We start from the raw sequence: 24,110 nt of genomic DNA on the forward strand, positions 1-24,110 counted from the left end.
ACCCCCGCGCAGACCACAACACACATGCCTCTCCACCACCGTCGGCTCCTATGTCGCTAGCTATGCCCTATGCTGACATCAACTCAAGCTCGAGCACTGTACCGCCAATCCATTTCCCTCTCTCTGATCCCCTCCTACCACCACCTCCACTCGACAGCTCCTCCCCTCTCATTTTTTTTAACGAATTTCTGGGTGGGGTTTTTTTTCAATTGGGTGCGGGGTTTTTCGGGGTGGGATTTAATAGTTGGCTTATTTTAAGCAAATCGCACAAAAGTTAACTTATTCTTGACAAATTTTCCAAAAAAAAAAAAAACAAAAAACGATACTTGTGCAGAATCAATAAGATGAAAACGACAGGATTGAACAAGAGAGACGGAGAGGGGGGGACTCAGGATTAAAAAATAAAATCTCATTTCAAAAAAGAATATACTATGTATAAACTTAAGAATACAACTAGTACAATTTCCACCCTTGCTGTAAAATGTGGAAGTTGTATAATTTAGCAAAACTGTGAGCTTTCGGAACCCCTGGGGGTTTGATCTTCTTCAGATAAATATGCTGGGCAGAGAGTTTGTACCATGTAAATCCGATCCTTGCATCACACCCCTTGCATCAATTCAGGAAGATATGTACTACTTTCTAATTTCCAAGTGCCCTGCATCAAATGATACAACTTGCTATTTAGCTTCATCATAGGTGTCAGACTCCATATCAAGCTCCTGCTCCATTACTTAGCTCGAGGGTCATCTTAATATTCATAGCGGCCAGTTCTGCTGCTAGATATCTAAAAACATAAGGCATAGCGACTGTTTCCATTCCTTTGCTGGTCTGACAAGAATGGCAAAAAACCTTTCTGGGAGCCCTTGCAGGAGGTAGCCCATTAATTTTTTGCACCACCTGCTTGTGTGGTTCGATAATAGTTGCAGAGAGGATGCTTCCACAAAGAGAGCACACATCAGCAACATGATAATCTGAGCTTTTATGTAGCCTGTCATGCAGTAAATAAGCAGCACCATGGGCAAGCATCGCATCCCTCTCCATTTCTCCAAACCGAACACCTCCACCAAGCTTTCTACCTTTTATAGGCTGTCGTGTTATCGGATCCACTGTTCCAGTTGAACGAACCTGTGAAGTGAGAAGAAAGGGAAAAGGTGATTAACTTAACAAACACGTCATGGTCACGTAAACTTTGTGCCCAAGGATAATAAAAAGTGGAAGTCACACATTTCAGGCATAATTTCTGACTATCTTCTTCTGGGTAAGACTGGTTTGCAGTACAATTGAGGCCCCACCAAGGATAGAGTCAATATTGGGTTGTCAAAGTTGGTTGGGTGTGTCATTTCCTTGTCTATGTGAGTGGATGCATCCTTAAAACCAGCAACAGATTCCGGTTACAGAAGTAAAAATCTCACATCTCAACTCATCAATAATAAATGATGACAGGTCACATGAGCAGGAACAGGGCATTTTTGGTTTAAATTAGTTGCAAGTTCAAAAATGCAGCATAGCTGAACGTATGCATGAAACAAAAACACTACTACGAAATTTTCTAAAACTGTAGTCTGTACATACCAGAATGCAAGAATCACAAGGACTTTCACAAAAAAAACCCAAAACAGAAAAAAAAAATATATAACTTTAACATGCAAGCATGCACAGCTTATTTTGCTGAAATGGTTTCCATGTGGTTCACTATTATATTCTTAACTATCATATATTGACAAGTATACTACTATTCTAATCTGAAAGAGGAAGCCTTCTCAAAATGAGTCTACTATAGAAGCTTTCAGTGTAGACCGGGAATTTCATTCAAGCTCCCGCCCCTACTTTAGGTATATTGGATTATAATAGCTTTGTTTGGATGCTAAAACACAAAGAAAAAGGCAGCACAAAGGAAAGGACGAGAGAAATGGACACCCAGGCTTGGGAAACTTCCACTTTGCTGGCGGGAATTTCTGCTTTGTTGCTGGCTGGCTTCCAGTAGTTGACTATTGAAGAGCCTGTTGAAGGATCCAGCCCAACAAGGTTGTCGAAAGTCTTAGAGGAATTCCTGGGCCACTTTTAGTTTGGAAGTTGGCAGACTGAGATAGTGGAGTCAGCAACAGAAAAATCCCAGCACAAGTCAGGGACCATCCAGAAAATTCACATTAGAAAAATGCTTATAAAGGCGTGAACAGCTGAAGAACTGGAGCCCAGCAGAGTTAAGTACTTTTGATTTAGCTTCTTCACGATATTCTTCCCAAACACAAGGCACATTTGCCAATCTATGATAATATAACCTAAGCCTGTGCATTTTTCACATTTGATGCTAGTTCCCTACCTATAAATAACTGTGATGCCTTCTACGAGAAAAGCAAGAAAATTGCAGGGTGCAATAGTTGGAGAAAGAAAGTGAACATGAAAAACTGAAGTGTACATCTCAACAAAAAAAAAAGAATGTGCGACAGTCGACAGACATACCTGGAATTTGTCTGAAACCATGTGCCGCAACCTTTGATAATAAACAGGCCCAATAAAGATCTCACACGTTAGTTCTGTTCCAAAAACTCCACTATACAATACTTCAGTACCAAATCTATCAAATCCTTGAGCCGTTAACATGGTTCCAAGTTCATCAACAAGTGAACTTGATTCGGATCCATGCTCTCCATTAGCTTTCTTGAGTGAGTCTTCAAATGGTGTTGAATCAACAAACTTACCGTGCAAGCTGCCACCCTGTAAAAATAAAAGAGAACAAAACATTAGGTGTCAAGTGTCAACTGCCAACATCACAACTGCAGTCAAGAACACAACAACAAATACTGTTTGCCCCACAATCAGAAAGCACTCAATTATCACTTGTATGTATCAAGCATAAATCAAAAGCCAATTTTCCCCTTTGAATTAAGATCAGAAACAAAACTATTCATAAACAATCCCAAAAGATCAGGGGGAAAAAAAAAAAAAAAAAAACTCTTATCAATTTTGTGATCATGGACAGTGTACCCAAATTAACATAGTGAATATAAAAAGAACCCTAAAAGGGAGAGTAGCAAGCTTTAGCTAACTAGATGGAGCCAGAGTAGAATCAACGTCTCAGGAAAGCTATAATCATGTTGTGGCCTGCAGGCTATCTACCATACCTCAGAACAAATTGGAAGTTGGAAATCAGAAGGCTAACACAGCAGTAGAAAACCAACAAAATATAAACTGACTTGCTGTTTACCTTAGCAGCAATGGATTCTAAAAGCATTGCAATTGTCATCCTTGAAGGAAATGCATGCGGATTGATGATAAGATCGGGGCGCATCCCAGTACTATGAGAAAATGGCATATCAATATCTGGCCACAACCGAGAGCAAACACCTTTTTGCCCATGCCTGCTACTAAATTTGTCCCCGATAATAGGATTCCTTGGACGTCGAAACCGAATATTAGCCTGAGAACCAAAGAAAGAATCCATAATCTTTTCAGCTGTCACCAAGGCATGTAAAAACCATTAAACAGTCAAACCGAGAACGCAATATGAGAAACAGGAATACTCCTTTATCCCTGATTTTTTAACACTTCTAATTTTCTGCTATCCAAAGTATTTTTTCATACTTCTATGTTTATAACACTAACCCCTTTTGTCTCTCCATCCCTTCATTTTCTAATAAGTTTCTCTCTCTATCCAGTATCCACTTCCAAATATTTATTCTATTATTGGCACTCTTAATCTCAAACCCAAACTCATGTAGACAGATAGGCTTAACTTGAAAATCTCTAATAGTAGGGTACGAAAACAAAGTTACCTTATTCTTTTTAATATAGGTGGAAAATATATACAAAAATTAAATAATATATATTTTATATTAATCATTCCTGGGAGTCCATATCCCAAATTTGGACACTTACATTATATTATCATATGAAACAATCCCCCCCCCCCCTCTCTCTCTCTCTCTCTCTCTACTCTTCAACACACCCATCCATTTGAAAATAAGGCTATGGTTTTGTTGTTGTATACCAGTACACATTATACTGCTAACAATAAACAAAATAATACTCTTATTAGCAAGAAAGTGATGTCCCCACTCCATACTCTTCAAAACAATATCCTATGGATGGACTCTTGGTTACATTTAAACTACCCATGTTAGGAAAGTACCCGTAAATTTTGAGTAACATAGGGAAAATGGTTGGGTCCTCTAGCCATATACCTTGGGCGGATACAAAAAACTGAGTCACACAACAAAGAACACACTATACTTGAATACAAACAAGGCATATCAATGTTGTATTATGTGGTGCATAATACAACATTGGTATTTGCAGTTCGTTATCTCAATCAAAGACATCGCCATTTAAAGGACACAAAGTACCTTTTGAAGTTCTTTTTTATTCTTTCCATCAATGCCTACATAATCAACCACAGACGTCTCTGAACTCTTCAATTTGTGAGTAAATACTGTGCCACTTGTGCTATTGTACACACTGCAGTATGGCTGACCAGGATGTATTACCTGAATGCAAGTAAATTGTTAGCTTCCATATGAATCATGAAAACCTTGTAAAAGACTAAAAGGGCAAGGTTAATGCAAATAAAACACAAAACAACCTGCCCAACGTAGGGAAGTCCATCCATATCAATCAACGAATGTGCTGATTGATCAACAGTACTTCTTTGAAAAGTTTTGCTGGAACGATCAGATCTGCTGCCGTCTTCAGTCAAATCAATAGTTTCTGTCTGCCACACCAATCAGATGAGCAGATGCAAAATAAAAAGGAATTAAGAAAGTGAACAGAATTAATATTTTTAGTTGACTGGAAAATATGCTAAATGATTTCCTCATGACCAATATCTCTACTGGTTATTGAGCTGGGAACATATATTCTAAATAAATTTTTTTTATAGGTAAATAAGATCTAGTGTTAAAGGGCCCTGCCAAGGCTCAAATAAGATCTACAGCATGGCAATAAGGCTACAACCAGAGGCCCTGGCATAGTGGCATATATAGTTTCATCCAGTACCCTTTGCAGACTAAGGGTACTCCTAAACAATGGCTTTAACAACAAGGACAATTAAACATGTTAATTCATTGTTGTAATATGAACTAGCCAGACCAATGACATAGATACAATCATACAAGCACAAGTAACTTGTATCTGACCCTCCCTGTGACTATAAAATTAGCTATCAAAAGGGACCAGATATACATACTTCTAGCCATTACTCACTATGGGCATCCTGGGCAGGATCAAGTCGTCATCAAGAACATCAGGCAAAAGAGATGGGTTTTTTTAAAACCAGCTATGCCCTTTTCAGCAAGTTTGCTCATGTGACTTCAAGGAGCAAGGAGAAGATGTTCAGGACAATCCTTTCTAGACTTGAAGGAGTCACTTATAATAGCATTCCTTCAAAATCGACTGTACAATACTATCCTTAATATACTTGACTGCTCACAACATAATTAGTATATCTTCAGAATTGAACAAGTATTGCTAACAGATATTAACAGTAGAATAAGGCTTAAAAAGAGGTAGGGGGGATTTAAAAGAAACCTGATATATCTGAGCATGACACATCCCACGATCAACAGATGATTTGTTCAAAATCATGGCATCTTCCATATCATATCTGGAGAAAGAAAGGACATGAGTTAATGTGGATATGGAACATCAAGATACATTTCAACATATATTTATTTGTTAGGGGTACCCAGTATAAGACAGAACTGCTACTATTGCATTGGTCCCAGAAGGATATTCATCGATGCAATACTTGGTGTAGGAACCTGTGCGCACAATCGGACTTTGAGGAGTCTGCAAAGACCCAAGTAATTTATTTATTGTGGAAACAAAAGGAGAACAAAATAAGCCAAAATAAAGATCAAGCTGAGAGCTTATTTACTCAAAGGTTGAAGAAAACAAAACAATTACTGCATAAATAAATTATAGTCACAATGCTCTAACCCTTCAAAACTAAAGATATGATATGGTCGCATTCAAATTAGAGCCCATATAAACTAAAGATATGATATGGTCGCATTCAAATTAGAGCCCATATAAACCATAAAGCAACAGTGTTATAGAAAAGATGAGAGCTTTTACAGGACAACCCAGTATAGTATGAGTATTATCTACCAAGGGTACCATTAAAATATATTTAAGATAACAAAATTAAGAACAATAAAAATAAGTTATGCTTCAAAATTATTGAATCATTTTGCTGAACATACACCTACTTTTATGCAAAGAGAACTTCAATTCAACAAATCAAACTTCAAATGCAAAGCTTCTTTCTCAAACAAATTCCTCAACAACCTCCAAACATTGGATTAACGAACATCCATAACAGAAGCTTCTGTAAGATGAGAAAGGGGAGAAGTAGTCTTGACCCTTCGCTTCCATTTAAGTAATTTGGAGCACCATTTCAGAGAGAGAGAGAGAGAAAAAAAACAAAGTTTATAATATACTCCTTTGCTTCCATTTGAGTAATTTGGAGCACCATTGCAAGGAAACAATAAGCTCTTTCAGCATTCTACTCTAATCTAACTTTTTGGAATATGGATGGGAGTGAAGAAGCTGATCTCATAGAGCTCACAAGTTATCCACAGAAGTATCAAGCTTACATTTTAACAGATTTTACTTTCTATACAAATAATAACATATTCTCTAATGTATTAAGCTTTACTGAAGCAGTAAATTCATCAGAATGTAACAAGCCATTGACCGCAATTGATCTAAAGAAGCTTCAGTATATGATATGAAACAAGCACAAAACAGCCATAAAAAAAGGAATAATGCAGTACAAAACACACATCTGCAAACATAACATTAAATGTAATAAAATACAACAAATCTTGTCCTCTAGCTGTATTCCTCTTTTAAATCTTTAAAAAACCGTTCTTCAGAGGAAAAAAGTAAAATACAACATACCTGAAGATGATATGCCTTTTGATCTGTACGAAACTTAATTGCTTGAGACGAAAAGGCCATAGTTTGTTTTGCCATCTAAAGTTAAGTAATGTTGAGAAAAATAAGCATATAAGTTACTAAAAGAATAGCAAGTAGCGGAAGGGATCAAACAAATATTTTAGGACAAACCTGGCATTGATACATATTACGTGGACTCTGATTGTGATTAGACCATGGCGTAAGATTAGCAATAACACTTAATATCCCTGTAGGATGTATTTCCTCATGAGTTGCAGGAAAATTTTCTCGTCTCCCTTGATCTCCACCATCAGGACATTGAATTTCCATGTATACCTTAAAAAATGAAGGAAACATATAAAGAACTGCTGTAAGCAGCATATATGATGCAACAGCAGAAGAATCACCAAATGCGTTTATATATGCTCCAAGTGGCCGTATGGAAATGTAAATAAACAAGGGAGAAAATTTATCTCTGGCAGTCAGTTGTAACCTCTTTTTCACAAGATGTTACTTTAGAGGTGTGTTTCCCTTTTTTCCCCTTATTTGTCAATAAGTATTTTTCGATTCCCTCTTTTCCCCTTTCGCCCTTATTTTACCCTTCTTTGAAAAGAAAATAACTCAAAAAAGGGGGCAAATAAGAGAAAATTAAAAAAACGATAGTAAGAGGGAGGGGAGGTTAAAGAAACACAAGCCTAAAGACAACACATGAGAAGAATAAGGCCCAAACGACTGTCAGAGCTTTTTGACTTGTCATCCAACATACTTTATATTATGGGAAACAGGTAAATTTAATCAATCTAGCCATTCAGCCATGTAACTGCATAAAAGCAAGTGGATCTAGTGTACAGAGTAAGCCAGTACCTGTTCAAATGGGCCAATTAGTTCAATATCATTACTATCTTCGTAAGGAATAGAGATATTTTTAACTGGACGAATAAACCTAGAAGGATTTGTAAATAAAAATAATCCAGGATAAGCACCACCAAAGCTCAATGGAACATAGCCCACTTCCAGATCACATGGAACCTGCAACATGTGAGCACATAAGATAATGATGCAAACATACTTCAAGTAATAACACAGATGCCCAGAAACAAACCACTGTGGCTGCAGACAGCTTCAATCTCCGCAAGTGTTTGACAACATCCTCAACTTGACCAGACGGTATGGTTCCAATTACTCGCCCATCAAGGAGGACAGAAATAACTTCAGGAGGACCAGCTTGGACAATTTTTGGCAATGATGATTTCATTCCCATCTTCACCAAGACTTTGATGATAGAGGATCTCATTGTGACAAAGTTTTTCATTTCACCTTGATCGTCAAAGAAGGATGTAATTCCTGAATTTAGGTAATAAAACACACGATGCACTTTTTAGATTCTACCATGATAAGAAACTCAGAATAACTCTATAATTACATGAACATTATAGAGCCAATGTAAGCACTTACTACATGTACAGGTCAAATGATTTAGCAATCCACAAGGCCCTCCATCAGGAGTGTGCACAGGACACAAAAAACCCCAAGCCCTGCATGAATTTAAAACTATTAAACAATAAATGAAGAGACCACTTTTGTAGATGAGAAAAAACTTAAGTAAGAAAGCCTACTCAGGAAGCAGCTTCCGCACGGTAGTAGTACGAGCATCAACAAATGCAGCACCTCGATGAACAGCTCGAAAATTCGAAAGAAAACGCAGGAAGTTCAGCCTATCAGCCTGAATAGCAAAGCCAGCTTTCTGAATATGAAAAACATAAAAGGTTAGAAATTTCCAAGGTGGAAAAGTAGCACAAGGAAAAACATTACGGTCACCATATTTCAGTAATTCGAAACAAACTACCTGCACACAAACAAAGTGCTCAACAGACTAGACAACATAAACTAGTGACTCATATATGTTCAAATACATAACTTTTACTATACTCCCACTTCTTTATTCGAGTGTTACACTTACCATAAGCAGTCGTACTTTTATACACTTCCATTTTTGGCAAACTACTACATTTTAATATTATATCTCTCTCATCTCATGGTCCCCATTCAAACCCATGACTACATTTTATTATTTATTTCCTCTCACATCCCTTACTTTTCGGTAAACTACTTAAACCCATGTCATGAACTGAAATTAACTAAATGATCTGAATTTTTTTTATTCTATTGATTTAATAAGAAGAAATAACAAAATGAAAGCTTTAATATTAATCGACAGTGGACAAGGATTATAAAAGTTGGGTTTAATAGCTAAAGGCTATTAATCACAACTCTCCAACAATGGCTTGAGGCCATAACTCTCTCTAGGTTTCCCTAATAAATTTCTGCCTATGCTTTTCTTCCCCCCCCCCCCCCCTCCCTCTCTCTCTCTCTCTCTCTCTCTCTCTCTCTCTTTATACTAAAGCTTAAGACTACTAACCTAATAGTACTAGACTAGACTACCAATACTGACCCTCCTTAGGTTAGTCTATTACACCCCAATATCTTTTCTTATAACTTTTAGTACCCCAATTACATTTTATTATATTAAAGTCAATTAAATTACCTTAAAATATAGCCAGTCAAAGTGTAAACACTAAAAAAACGGAGGGAGTATTTGCTCAATGTGTCCAGATAAAAGATAGTAATGGACTCTTCTCAATAATATAATGTTGACATCTCAAACACCAAGTTCATTATGTGACTTGGAGGTTATCCACAACTTGAAATGAGTTTCACTAAAATATACAGACAACAAAGACAAAATTAATGTATATACATTATTTTATACTCTCATGTAAATCAGCTCCTTTAATCTCATAGGGTTTGTAGAGTTCTTAAGATACATAAAAAAAATAAAATAAATAAATAAATAAAAATATACTGGAACAGGTACCAGATTGTAAAAAGAGAATCAGGATCCAGAATAACCCCAGTTTGCTTAAAACTACCAAATGTAAGAAAGAAATGCTCACTAGGAGCTAAGGGACTTCAAGAAGCATTCCATACAACCATACTATATATGAGCTCAACATCAAGAGTAATCAACAACATTAAATTTCTGAGAGCAATAATTCTGAGCATTTATACCTGCTGCAAGTCCAGACTTGACATTGTTGCCAATCTTCCTGTTTTCAGCAAATTCTCGATAGCAGTTCCAATCTGTGTAGAGGGATTTTTGTTTAACAGCTTCTTGACATCTCCTACTGCATTAGTTCAGAGCACAGGAAACACATAACACATTAATCAATTTCATGCCTGCTTGGCAACGGTAAAAGGATATTTTAACATATAAGCTATTCGAGAGGTTTGGTTGGGAAGGGAAAAAGGAGTAGAAACTTAGCAATTGAGGAAAACATGTTACAAAGAACTTACTAAAATGTTTTCCCCATTTCCATTATTGGCTATAATTTATTCCAGTTATACCCCCATTGGAAAATTTTACAGACAAAATTTTTCTAACCTTTTCCCTAAGAATCTGCCCAAAAATTACTAAAAATTTGCCAGAGACCAGCTTTTTTGACTGATTACCACCCTTATTTAATGCTCTATTAACTGTTGCTTCCAATTATTTTTACCTAAAACCTGCAAATTCATCTCTCAACTTCGTTTCTTTCTCTGTTTCTCTTTCGTCATATCTAGAAACACACGAATTTGCATTCCCGTCATCAATTTTTACAATTGTTTGGAATCATTATTATTTCCACACCAGTCATTACGCATTGGTTCTATCGGCACCTGTTGATGGTTTCATTTTCCGGGTTTTTTTAAAAAAAAGGGGGGGAAGATTTGTTCAAGCATTTGAAGGAAGAAAGGAAAGGGAAGGTGGAGGGAGAAAATGAAAGAGATTGGGATGGGATAGAGGGAAGGAGTAAAGACGATAATCAACAACAAGCAGCCTATACAACCAAATCCTAGCTGACTGTATAATTACTGCCCGAATTCAATTACGCAGTATATGTAATCTTCCTTTTCTGTCATAAACAAAAAAAAAAAAAAACAAAAAAAAAAAAAAAAGACAGGATTCACTTTCTAATTATATGATGTCCCAAATTCCATAATTTCAGTGAAAAACCCCTAACTAGAAAAGTTATAAGGGGCGGAGGGAGTAGTTTTATTCATTCGGAAATAAAAATTATGTTTTAAAAGTAGCACAGAGAGGGGATAACAGTAGAAATAATCAATATATAAACAAAGATGCCCAAACGTATTTCAGTAAACAAAAAGTTATGCAAATGAGGGCTAACTTAACAAGATTTTTGGTAGGAGAGTGTAGGCTTTTTTGGAAAAATTAAGGTGGATAGAGAGAGAATGAGTAGTAGAAGAAAGAGTGGGAATTATTAAAAGATAAGGGTAATTGTGCAGGAAACAAAAAGGTAATAAAAGAAAAAGGAGTCATTTGAAACAAGTTAAATGAATTATTTAATGAGGTGATAAGAAGATAATCTGCGGAGGACAGCACAAAAATTAATAAAGGGAGATAATAGCGAATATCGATAGTAAAAAAGCCTTCAATGAATGCCATCAAGTATCACTCGAAGGATTCAATCACAGTGGTTACTTTCACAGCTAAGTCAGATAATCTCAAAAGGAGAAACAAGCAATATCATTCAATCATCAACATAAGCATTTTTATTATAGGAGACTACAGTATTTATATAAAAGCTTCTTCAAAGACTCAGAGCTAATAAATTCTGAATTCTTAGGGGCTGTTTGGTAGGGGGTTACAAAAAAGGAAGAGGTAACACCCTTAAATCCATTGGATTATGTTTGGTTGATGCTTTTTCGGGATTCCTTTCCATTCACTTGGTTCCTAAGTCCCCCAAAATGCCTCTATTCTGATTCCCCATGGGCCGAATGATTTTCACTAAACCCCCAAACACCTCTACACTATGACCATACCATCCCAGCCTAACTTTACCACAATTTCCATCAACACCCCCACTTCAGGCCTTTATGGCTTTATCAACTTTCAACCACTGGAATCATCATTTACCAACGGTCATCACACCAAAATGGTACCCACTAACATATGACCCACCACCCAATATACGACCCACCACCAATAGCCAACCACCACTCAAATGATGGAACTCTTCCTCCATCTAAACAATTAAGAACAAATGGCAGATCATCACTACACCTATATGATACTTTGTACGCAATATCCAAACAAATAAAGTTTAGGTTAACAATTACGAAACAAATGACAGTTTCATCACTACACCTACATGATACTTTGTACGCAATATCCAAACATATAAAGTTTAGCTTATTAAATGAGGAACGTGGAACTTAATTTGGATATTAAAAGACATTAATATGAAGCAAAGATGCTTTTCCTCTCATATGCATGGATGAATAATAGTAAGGAATAAACTATGATGATTTGTAGATGTCATTAGTCACCAAGCCCAGAAAAGAAAAAGATTACCGAACATCAAAACAAATGAAGAAACAATTAAATAACACAACATTCAAAGAAAAAATAGCTGAAGAGTATGTCATACAGCTGCTGAGATCAAATTTTTCGCCTTTTTGGCTCATTTCATCATTAAGAATCTTCCTTGATCGATAAAGCCATTCCTGTAGTTTATCCTGAAAAGAAACTTAACACTGTAAAGCATAACAAATTATAAAATTAAAAAATGGAAATATGAGTCATTAGCCTATTAGCAGTTTACGATAGTTTTTGGTGACTTGTCCTCTTAGGCTATTAGTGAGAAGTGTGCATATTAATGTTATGTTTCAATAAATTGTTCGGCCACAGTCTGTGTTTAACATTAGATTGACAAACCTTAACCTGGTGAAATAGTGGTTACTGAATCAGTCTCAGGCTTGAAAACTAACTCGCGTGTTGTTGCTAAGTGTGCGTGCAAATGATTTCAATATTAATTTATAGTTTTCGCAGGCTGGAAAATAGGACTTCACCAAGTGTAAGGATGCGCTATTGAATAATTGCTTAGTCATCGGTCATCTTCTGGTAAGATTTTTGGATCTAATTAATTTAGTTTTAAATATTATCTGGTTTGGTTAGTAGTTTAATAATTTCTACGTTTTTTTTAAAATGCAATACTTGGAATTTTACACTATTCACACACACTTGTTTGATCGTTTTTTGTGATTTATATGTTCGAAAAAATATAGTAATGTGGGATCTTGTTAGATTGATCTCGATATATACTTTCAAAATATCAGAATTTTATAATTTTTACTAAAATACTTGTATAATTTAAGATATTAATGTTATAAAATGTGCATTTGCAAGCGTGACAGCTCCAACTTTGCGATTAAAAAGAAGAGAGGAAGAATTTGTTTGGTTTTATACTGTAGATCTTAGTTTCTTCTTTTTGGATTTTAGCTTTATATTGCCATCGTTTTGTTTTTGTTTTTTTCACACTACATTTTTTTTCTCTTTTTCCTCTTTCATTTTTATCAGTTTTCCATTCTTTGTTCCATTTTTTGCAGACAGTTCCTTAGCAGACCCCAAATAACTTTGGGACTAAGGCTTTGTTGCTGCTGCTGTTGTTGCTGTTGTCGTTGATGAATAATCTTAGATTACCAGCTATCCATACATTCATTTTCCAATAAAAATGAATCCGGAGATGATATCATACATGTATGAATTCTCAGTTTTGGCTTTTTCAAGAGTTGGAACAAGCATCAATGTTGCTGAGGCCGGAAATTCAGTGCAAACTACTATCCACCTTGAGGACAAGGTGGAACTTTGGGTGGCCGGTAATGTAATAGACTAGCTTTAGGAGCGGTACTTTAGAAAGTTTAGTATCATTAGGTTATTAGTCTTTAGCCTTAGTATAAATAGAGGGAGAGGGGAAAGGAAGAGGTAGGCAGAAATTTACTAGGGAAACCTAGAGAGAGTCATGGCCTAAAGCCATTTGGAGAGTTGTGAGCTAAACTCACTATTTGAGAGTAATAGCCTTAAGCTATTAACTTATCTTTTGTAACCCTTCCACCATTATCAATCAATCTTAAAGCTTTCATCTTTATTATTGCATTATTAAATCAGAAATATTAAGCCAGTTAATTCGGTTCATCACATGCACATATCTTTTGTAACCCTTCCACCATTATCAATCAATCTTAAAGCTTTCATCTTTATTATTGCATTATTAAATCAGAAATATTAAGCCAGGAAATTCAGTTCATCACATGCACACAAAACAACATGGTTTTGTTCAGAGCAAAATGTAATACCTTCAGATAAATGGACACCAATTCACCAGCTTGCAAAACTTCATGGTTTTGCAACGCATCTGGATTGTCTGGTACAGATGTCTGATCTACCAATGAAAAGAGCTTCTGCAACATGAATCTAAAGCAAATTTCATGTTAACAATGAAAAAGCAGAAAAAAAGAAAGATAGAGAGAGAGATAGATAGACATATGAGAGAATATGAGGCCAACATTAGAAGATTGAACTTGTCGTAGTTATTGGAGCCAAGGTGGACAAATATAAAATCGTCTAGCACAGCGTTTCCAACCTAAAATCAAATAAGACGCAGATGAGAGATGTACAAAACATACAGACAATAATTCGGAGACCACTTATCAAGGAAGAAAATGGAAAACATAAGACTTACAACTAAATAGCCTTCATTTTCTAGCCCATCCATGACAGGTTGGAAGCTCTGTCCTATAATGAATGAACGAAAGAATCAGTTTAGCACGACTAGTCTTAGACATGATTTGATATCAGAATGAACTAATGGCTAAAATATGTTCAAAATGACTATCCAATCCCCACTTCTAAATGTTAGAAATGAATTAAACAATCAACAAAATTAACATGGCCAGACAGCTGAAAATGCAAATGTATCAGAAATTACATCATACCAATATGCTCAAGACATTGGCGACGTGTCAAAAGCGATAATCCATGCAGCTCATCAAGAATAATTTTAGCTCTTTCTCCAATAAGTTGTGTGCCGACAGACCCTTTTACTCCCTCATATTGCTCATTGTAGGAACATGTCAATGCCACATATATTTCATGATCAGTAGCCTCAATAAATGCCTGCCATCAGGTCCCACATGGTTTCAAAAACAAAATATACACAGGAGGCAAAATGGTAAAAGAAGATGACAACTAAAGAGACAACAGATAAAATGAAACCGCGAGAACTAAGACAAGATAAGATGGCATATTAAAGTGCTTATACCAACAAAAATAACAACGCCGTAATCTCCAAAAGATAGGGTCATCTGCTAGTGTGGGAGGGGGGGTTGGGGTAAGGGGAGCATTGGGGGACAGCTGTCCCCCTAACCCACTTTTTTAAAAAAATAAAACATCAGGTTTTTATTGGTAAAACGAGGAAAAGGAAAAAACAAAATTACAGGAGAAATAAAAATCAGAACAGTGAGCGTGAAATCAGCAAACAGAGCGGTGGTTTTAGGTACTTATTGAGGGTGGTGGTGAGATGGGTCGTAGATATAGAGGAATTGTGCGCCAGCGGTGGTGGCAATGGCTGGGGTTTTAGGGACTCTAGATTTTGTGGTGGTTTTGATGATAGAGGTGGGGTGCAGGTGGTGTTTGGTGAGAGTGGGTGGTGGTTATAGTGAAATTATTGGTAGCGTAATGAAGTTGGAGGTTGTTGGGTGAGGTAGATGGGTTAAAGTGTTGAACCGTAAAATGATGAAAGGGGGTTGAAGAGAGAGAAAGAGAAAGTAATTGAGAATATAAACAGGAGGGGACGATTTGATAAATATTGAAGTTTTGATTCGATAACTCTTTTTATCCCGACAAATTTTTCAAGTTTTGATTTAATGACATTGGAATGTCAAGTTGACTTAGTCATGTAAAATATGCAATGATACCGGATTTCAAGTTCGCATGAACTTAATTATCTTTCCATGATGTTTGTTAAAATCAAGACTTATCCTCTTACATATTTGCTTAACAAGTTGATATTGATTCTTCCCATTACTACGGCAAGTGTAAAAAGTATTCTCCGCAATGAAATATGTCAAAAGTAAGTTGTGAAACAGCATGGGTGATCACCTTATGGTCACTTTTATTAAGAAGGATATGTTTATACAAGTTTTTGATGAAGAATTCATTTAATTTGAATTTAATGACAAAGTATTTTGGAGTTGTAAAACTTTAACTATTAAATTATCAATGTGTTAAGGTATTTTTTTTTTACATTTTTGTCAAACTATGCGATATTATTTGTTGTCCTCGTCATAGGTAGCTTTCAAAATCTGACTCGAGGAAGCAATTGTATTTCAATTTTAAACTTGATGTATTTTTTTCATTTATTTTGAATTGTATGAACAAGTATTTTAGAGTTCTAAAACTATAGCTATTAAATTATCAATGTGTTAAGGTATCTTTTTTTACATTTTTGTAAAACTATGCGATTTTATTTGTTCAAACTTCTGGCTCTACCATTGTTGGCTGCCAACCAAGAATTTATCTCTTTGTCCACAAAGATTCTTTCTCCATTCACTTCTATTAAATTATCAATGTGTTAAGGTATCTTTTTTTACATTTTTGTAAAACTATGCGATTTTATTTGTTCAAACTTCTGGCTCTACCATTGTTGGCTGCCAACCAAGATTTTATCTCTTTGTCCACAAAGATTCTTTCTCCATTCACTTCTATGTAATGACATGCTACGCAAGCCCATTATCAACATTTCATTTTTACTCCCTCCAACCAAATCATCATTGGCCCTCCTCAGTTTCTTCTAAGATCCATATAAACCCACCTCTCCCAATTTGCTAAACAATGCATAATGATTCCAAATTAACACTAAAAGTCATTAATACAATATATTATATGTAACCTTTAGAAGAATGCCCACAGGAAGCAAGAATTCTTTCCCTTGAATCCTACACAGCATAAACAAATTAATCTTAATTTAGTTCCAGCAAAAACTGATAATCAACATACTTCAATTTAATAAAAGTAATCAGATCTCACCCAAATCCAAGTCTAGCACTTCCATTATTGAGATAATACAGTCTCACAGTAAGAGCAGACTGGTCTTCTCGAACACATCTACAAGTGGGTAACAACAAACATGAGCATTTTCTAAACAAACCAAAAGAAATTACAGAATTACTTTAGCAACATGGCAAAACAGCATCCATAACTGAAATTGGAATATAGTGGGAAGCTAATGCAATGAAATGAAAGCAAACAAAACTGAAATATGGCAACATGTGAAAGATCTGGATCTAATAGGCAAAAAAAATGTCTAAGGAAGTGAAGGGGATAAATAGTCTGGTGGAAACTCACCCCTACCCTTGTGTCATCCAAATAACAGAGTAATTAATTCTCTTACACGACCCTATTCTCCCATAGGGCCCTTCCGTCTTTCTACCCCCTTCTCCAGGGAAATGTTTACCAATTAAATCTTTTAATACAGACAACAACCTATACCTAGCAAAGGGTAAGAAAGCATCCCTTAAATCAACCCCAACCATATGACACCTCACACTGGCAAGCTTTCCACTTAGGTTAACCATGCCAAAACGACCAAGAATATATCTAGCACCAGGATAGTGGCCAATAAGGCAATAACTACATAATCTGAGGTCTTAGATGAATAGTCTTGATCACTGGCCATTATTTTGTGGCCACGCCTCTAATAGAAAATGGTTTTGAAGAGTGAAAATCTCATTGCGGTTAGAGGTACAAGGAGAGTCCCTTTTTATGGCGTTTTTCTTCTAGATCTACATACAGATTAAGCTTCATTTTTTTCTTTGACTTTCCCGATCTGTTAACAACAGGAATCATAAAGATTCCTTTAATGGCCACTGTTTTCTGAGGTCTTAGGTGATTCATCTGGATAGATACCACACATATGTGGCCAGAAACACCTTCAATTTCCAAGGTTTCAGAAGCTTCTTTACCATTTCGTCGTCATGATTTAATCTTAGATATTGGCGCTAACTCTCTTCAGTGCATTCTTCAAAGTTATTTTCTCTTCGCTCTCCTTTTGAGCTTTCATCTAATTCTGAATTTTCCATGTTAAAGCTAGGATCTCATTATGAATGAAGTCCATAACAACACAAGGTCTTTTGATTACCACTGATTTGACTCTCTGTTGTTGTTTTACCACACTCTTCTGGCAAGAATTTTTTTCCCAATACACAGAGAATGGCAAGGTTAATCAAATTTCAATCAGAGCTGGATATCAACTGGTGATTACTTAACTGCATATGTACTCAATGTGATGGCTTCTGGGAAGGGTCTTCAAACATAGGTAATGCCATAGCAGTAGGGCACTGGCTCACACAGCTAATAGTGATTGGATTTTGGTATGTTGACTGGGTCAGTGGATGGCACAACAGATTCTTTGGGACAGATTGATTACAGCATGTTCATGGAGCGATAATTCAAACCTTACATCTGACGACCGAAATAAAACTAGATTGAATTTAGAAAACAGATGAGTGTAGTTTTGAGTATCTATGTTTTTTGAGTTAGAAATTTACATAGAACCCTAATTAGTAAATGATCTGATCTACATGACAAGTTTGCAAACATCCACCGCTTAACAAAACAACTGAACAAAAATGATTGAAAAGAGTTGTAGATAAAAGTCATAAAACCTTATGGCAACTGCCTTATCACTATAACCTTCTCTACGAGCACGAAATGAACCTCGAACCATGCTCATCGGCTGAAATACAAAAGAAAAAGTCAGCCAGTCTATGTGGATGAAAGTCAGCATAAAAATTATGAGAATATAAACAGTATAAAGATCCGTCACGGTAGTCAGTCTAGTTAACAATAACTCCAGCAACAATCAGGATTACAGTAATCTAATTGAGTTCATCATTGCTTTGCACGACTAATTTTTAAGACTGGTAGCATAAGCAAATAGATCGATTAGTCATAATCATAATACATCTCTTCAAAAGCAATTCATACATAAAGAATGAAAATATCAACAAACATATAGCAAGGGGCGTATCGAATTAGCACAGGAGACATTGTTCACTCACATAGTTCCGTTTTTGCATTATTAGTAGTCGAATGATCCTCTCAATCCCATTTAAGATGAAATACCTGCACATATAGTTCTAAGAGTTAACAAGGCCAGAGAACTTTAGTGATAACAACAATCTTAAGTGCAATTCAAATTAATATAGCAATAGCATCACCACTGGAAAGAACCAGGGATACTCACCCACCTAGCAATTCAAATTAATATAAGAAATGATGTTGCTAGAGTTAGCAATTCAAATTATTATAGCAATAGCATCACCAATGGAGCTATACCTAGGGTCTAACTAGGTGCAGTAATGTTTATCTTAAAATCTACGAGTATTTTTCCATTTAATTGAAATCAAGCTCCCTATTATTCATATTGATGGTTGATAGTAGAAGTAACAGTATTGACTGTCAAAACTCACAAGATTAATCTTAGTCATGTGATGGTGGAGGACATTTCGACCCTTATTAACAAGTATGTACTACAAAGGTTCTAAATCATATTATAATGCCTATAAGCCCTTGTCCCATATATTTCTTTAAGAAATTGAAGTATCTCCAATACAAGTGGTAAAGAGTTTTAGGCAAGAGGATTAACTTCAAAACATCAGCATCAGCTCCTTGGTCTCTTGAGAATTATAAATTCAAATTCAACAGCTTTTCAGTGAGCATCAATAATGTCTTACCAGCATGGCTTACAAGAGGCAATATGTTGAGAGTTGACACAAATTGCCACACACTATTAACATAAATAACATAATGCTAACATCTTTTTCAATTGAAAAAAAAATAAAATAAAATAAAAATGAAAAATAAAAAATAAAAAAAATTCATGTAAACACAAGTTTGAACCAGCACATAGAACCAGGGATACTCACCCACCCATCTCTGCTGCCTCCTCTCTGTTAGAAACCAATTTCCGAGCAGACGCATTTCTGAGATGGCAGATCTTGGACTATTAGAAAACAGAAAAGAAAACCATCAGATCTCAGAGCATTATCTTAAACTTGAAGAGTCTATCACAATAAAATTAAAAATAAACATATAAACAAATTCAGTTGTACTTGAATGATCATTATAAACAAATTCAGTTGTACTGAATGATCAAGCATTGTTGGTGACTCAATCAAGCAGTGTTGGTGACTCAATCAAGGAGTGCTGGTGTAATTAATGAGAACAGAATTTTATTTTATTTTCATTAAGAAAATGAAGGTGTGGCACCAAGGGCCAGAAGGCCTCTCAAAAGACACTAAGAATACACAAAGGAATATAAAACAAATTGAACATTGCTAAAGCAACCTTACAAAAGGCCCCAGAAACCAAAGTGAAGCAAGGAAACCAACCAGCCCATTTTAAAACATGATCTTGGACATGCTACAGAATATTCTCCCATCCCTCTCAAACTGTAACAGCCACAAATTAGTTGAAAGGAACATAGCTACAGAAGCCCTTAGTCCCTCCAAAGCCAATATATTTGATAGAAGCTATCATATGACTCATACCCACCCCCTTATTGTGAAATTGAGTGTCGTCAATCCGAAAGTTACGCTGATTGATAGAATTAGTGTTAGTTTCCATAATTAGGACTAGTCAGTTAAGACTTCCTAGTTAAGATAAATTCTATTTAATATATAATTAGATTTATTGTTAGTAATTATTTTTATCTTTTAGTTTTGTTTATCCTATTGGGCATTGAATTGTATGCCTATAAATAGTATTATTTTCTTTAATGAAATTATGTTATTGAGTTTAAGAAAATCTGAAATTTTGAGTTAGTTCGAGTTAATCAAATTGATTTTTAATCGTTATTTTTTCTCTTGTTTAAGTCGAAAAGATCAAAACTTTATTGAATTACGTTTATCCATAACAGCTAGTCCAAACGTGGTTTAATACACATCACACCTCACATGTCTATGCCAAAAGAAAGTGTCAATTTCACAGCACAAGAACATGTATTTTCCTATCTGCAGCTCTGTTGCATGCCACAGGCTGACATAGATGCATTAGACTTGTAGCCTTGTAGGATAGCAATTACTCGTTGGTGACAAGTCTAATAGTCATCCAGAAAAAAAGGATTCACTGATCCTCTTTCTCTCACCCACGATTCTAGATCTAAGGACATGAAATGGGGCAATAATAAATATATGTAGCCTAAAATTGCAGGTAAAGTTAGATTTTGTGTTGGAAAATATGAGGTGCTACTGTCAGTGGCTAAGTAAGCTAATGGTGGAAGTGGTTGGATAAGCAAGGTGCTGATGAAGATATTCTCATAATCTGATCTAATCTAAATAAAACTAACTACTCTTGAGGGTTGAAACCATGAAAACCTTACACCTAAAGATGTGCTTCATCTCTCACAACTAAGACCAAAAGAAATGAATTTCATGATTCCATTTACACTCCTAAAGCTCAATGATCAGCTTTAGCATGGTTTTGGCAAGAAAAATCTAAGTTACTCCTTAAGTCCCTATGGATTTCCAATCATCAAAAACATAAAATGTACGTTAGATTTAACATAAAAATATAAGCATAAGAGCCTTAGTTTTCTCTTAAAGTTCATTCGTAAGATTCTTAGACCTTAACAAATGGATGTTTCCACAATTTTGCAATAGTAAACATTAGCTCTCTCTCTCTCTCTCCAAAACAACCAACAAACAACAAACAAGCAACCATACTTAAACCATATCGAACCAAGCAGATGGATTTTTTCATCCGGTACCTGACTTTCTATACTTACTGGCCCTATATCTCGCATTCAAAACTGACTCAATGCTTACATTGAGTGATTACCTCTCTTTTACAATAAAAGGATTTGGTAATTCATTTGATTTCAAGGTGTCATGTATAAACCACATTCTTCACAGTGCATTGCAATCAACAACTCGAACAGCCACAAGCAAAATAATTTAAATCAAAAAAGTAAAATGTAGAAGAAATCCACCAACCTTCAACATCACAGGGAACTGCCCGAAATTAAAGCTCTCCCTAATAACAGCTCCTTGATTATATTGGAAGCAAACATCAGCCTTTAGCTTCCCGGAATACGATATCTTTGCTTGACGACACTATTAAAAAGTAAAATAGATTGATCTGCTGATTACCTCAATTTCCGAAACACGAAAATTAAAATACGTTAGTAAACCACTTATACGAAAATAAGCTCACCTCATAAGGAAGCAAAGCCTTGGTCATTCCCTTGTTATCCTTAAGAGGAGGAAACAACTCTGGATGACCAATAGAAAGTAAACCAAAAGGTAAAGGAAAAAAATAATTCAAAAGCTGAAATTTAAAGCAAATAGCTAATGAAAATACACTGAAATTCAAATTTAAAAAAGGATATTTGTGAGCTTGTCTCCAGTAAAGGCATTACGAACAGTAACAGGCTTCAAACTGCCCATCATAGTTTCTAACCCATTCTCTATCAGATGATCAAAAGAGTCGATGTGATGCTGAAAAAGCTCCTTTAAAGCTTCGAAATCTGGTTGTTTCCGAGCATTGTGCCCACGGACAAAAGGTCCATTTTCATGGTTTTGTTTCGACATTAAAGGGTAATATAAACCAAACCCTGCAACACATTAAAGGGTAACCAAATTTGACTGAATTATCAGTAAAGGCTCGTAATTTTAGTGACATTTGATTCAATTATCAAAAAAGGTTCATAATTTGCTTTTCTAGCAACATAATCGGTTGTTATTATCTTTCATAATCTTAGTAATTAGAACCAATAGTTGAGATTTTCGAACCCTAAACTTAAATTAAAAGATAAACCCTAGATTGTGAAATTGATATGATGATTACAAAATGAAACAACAACTTACCTCAGAAGCTAGCGTGAAGTGCGCTTCAATGGAGAACTGGATGAGTAATTTTGAACGACAGGCTTGGGGTTTAGGGTTTAAGGAGAGAGAATATGTTTTAGTGTATGGAGTTATGGACTATGGATTATGGAATGTGGTGACTGCCTGCCTGGGGCTGAAGCGCTCAAGGGTCCATTAACCCAAGACTAAGGATCCGTATTCGTTATACCATGAAATAAGTTTCAACTTTCAAACCACTTTAGTTATGGAGTATTGGTAAGGTTTTTTTTTTTTTTTACTTTTTTCACTAATTACTTACTCCGTACTTTTAATTAAGGGTGTACATAAAATACCCCAGATCGGGAACCGGACCTGAACTGGTCCAGTTTGGACCGGATTAGAACCGAATCGGCAGATTCAGGTCCATTGCCGGTCCATCTAACCCAGTACATGCAATACAAGGGTATATTTGTTTTACCATATATATGGAGTACAAAGAACGCAAAGAAAAGAGATTGATTTGCCCATATCGTTTTCAATATCTCGTATATATCATATATATTTACCAAAAAAAAAAATTGCATATATAACTTGTCCAAAAAAAAAATAAAAAAAAAGTTGCGTATAATAGTATATAACGTTTTCCTCATTTTTTTTTTAACAAATAACGTTTTCCTCAAATACATATATGGTAAAACTAACAAAGTATTTACCAAAAATAACGAACTAAAATTTATATCAATAAGATATTATTAAATATATGTAAAAAAATTTTGAGAAAATTTAAATATATGTAAATAAATGTTGTATTTAGGAATGTTAATATTTTGTTCCTTAATGTGGATGATAACAAAGTTTTTATTATTATTTTTTTAGTAAAATGAAAGTTATAAATTGTTCATTATTAAAAAAAATAAAAATAAATAAATAAAAAATAAAAAAAATAAAACCCTTAAAAGTTGATGATAATTTCTATCATTAGCAATATTTATGAGAATTTATTAAACTTGTCATATCTATCAATATTTATGAGAAGATGAGTTGGATTGGGTGGGAGAAGATGCCCCGAGCAAAAAGTCAGGGAGGATTGGGGTTCAGAAATCTGAAATTTTTTAACATGGCTATGTTAGCAAAACAAGCGTGGAGAATTGTGACTACTAAGGAATCACTTATGTCTCGGGTCCTTAAGGGCAAGTACTTCCCAACTTCAACTTTTTTTGATGCTAAAGTTGTCCCGAACATGAGTTTCACGTGGAGATCGATCTTAAGTGCCAGGGAGGTGATTGAAAAGGGTGCCATAAGAACAATTGGTGGGGGGAGTAGTGTTCGCATTTGGGAAGACCCATGGGTGCCTAACCTTCCAAAATTCCGAATCATGACACCAAGGAGGGAAGGAAGTGATGGCCCGTTGTATGTTAAAGACTTGTGGGAAAGTCAGAGGTGGAATTTATCTACTCTCTCGGAGTTAT

General features: G+C 35.5%; 1 protein-coding gene across 1 annotated transcript; it reads right to left on the reverse strand.

Annotated features, from left to right (window-relative positions):
* Positions 1–359: 359 nt before the first annotated feature.
* Positions 360–23,165, reverse strand: LOC110691819 (DNA-directed RNA polymerase I subunit 2-like). Its single transcript, XM_021868774.1, has 28 exons — positions 22,663–23,165; positions 22,185–22,409; positions 22,010–22,086; positions 21,790–21,909; positions 19,723–19,799; positions 18,856–18,919; positions 18,460–18,530; positions 16,823–16,900; positions 16,686–16,731; positions 14,731–14,911; positions 14,478–14,530; positions 14,302–14,378; positions 14,092–14,209; positions 12,387–12,474; positions 9,967–10,082; positions 8,514–8,641; positions 8,353–8,432; positions 8,000–8,241; positions 7,762–7,926; positions 7,069–7,233; positions 6,901–6,975; positions 5,681–5,784; positions 5,524–5,599; positions 4,580–4,708; positions 4,344–4,484; positions 3,206–3,418; positions 2,461–2,715; positions 360–1,125 (listed from the first exon to the last, which is right to left on the reverse strand). The coding sequence occupies exons 2-28, from the start codon at positions 22,384–22,386 to the stop codon at positions 712–714; spliced, it is 3,555 nt and encodes a 1,184-aa protein (XP_021724466.1). The 5' UTR covers positions 22,387–22,409; positions 22,663–23,165; the 3' UTR covers positions 360–711.
* Positions 23,166–24,110: the final 945 nt, after the last annotated feature.

This window comes from Chenopodium quinoa, unplaced genomic scaffold (assembly GCF_001683475.1).
Source record: "Chenopodium quinoa cultivar QQ74 unplaced genomic scaffold, ASM168347v1, whole genome shotgun sequence".
Lineage (NCBI taxonomy): Eukaryota > Viridiplantae > Streptophyta > Magnoliopsida > Caryophyllales > Amaranthaceae > Chenopodium > Chenopodium quinoa.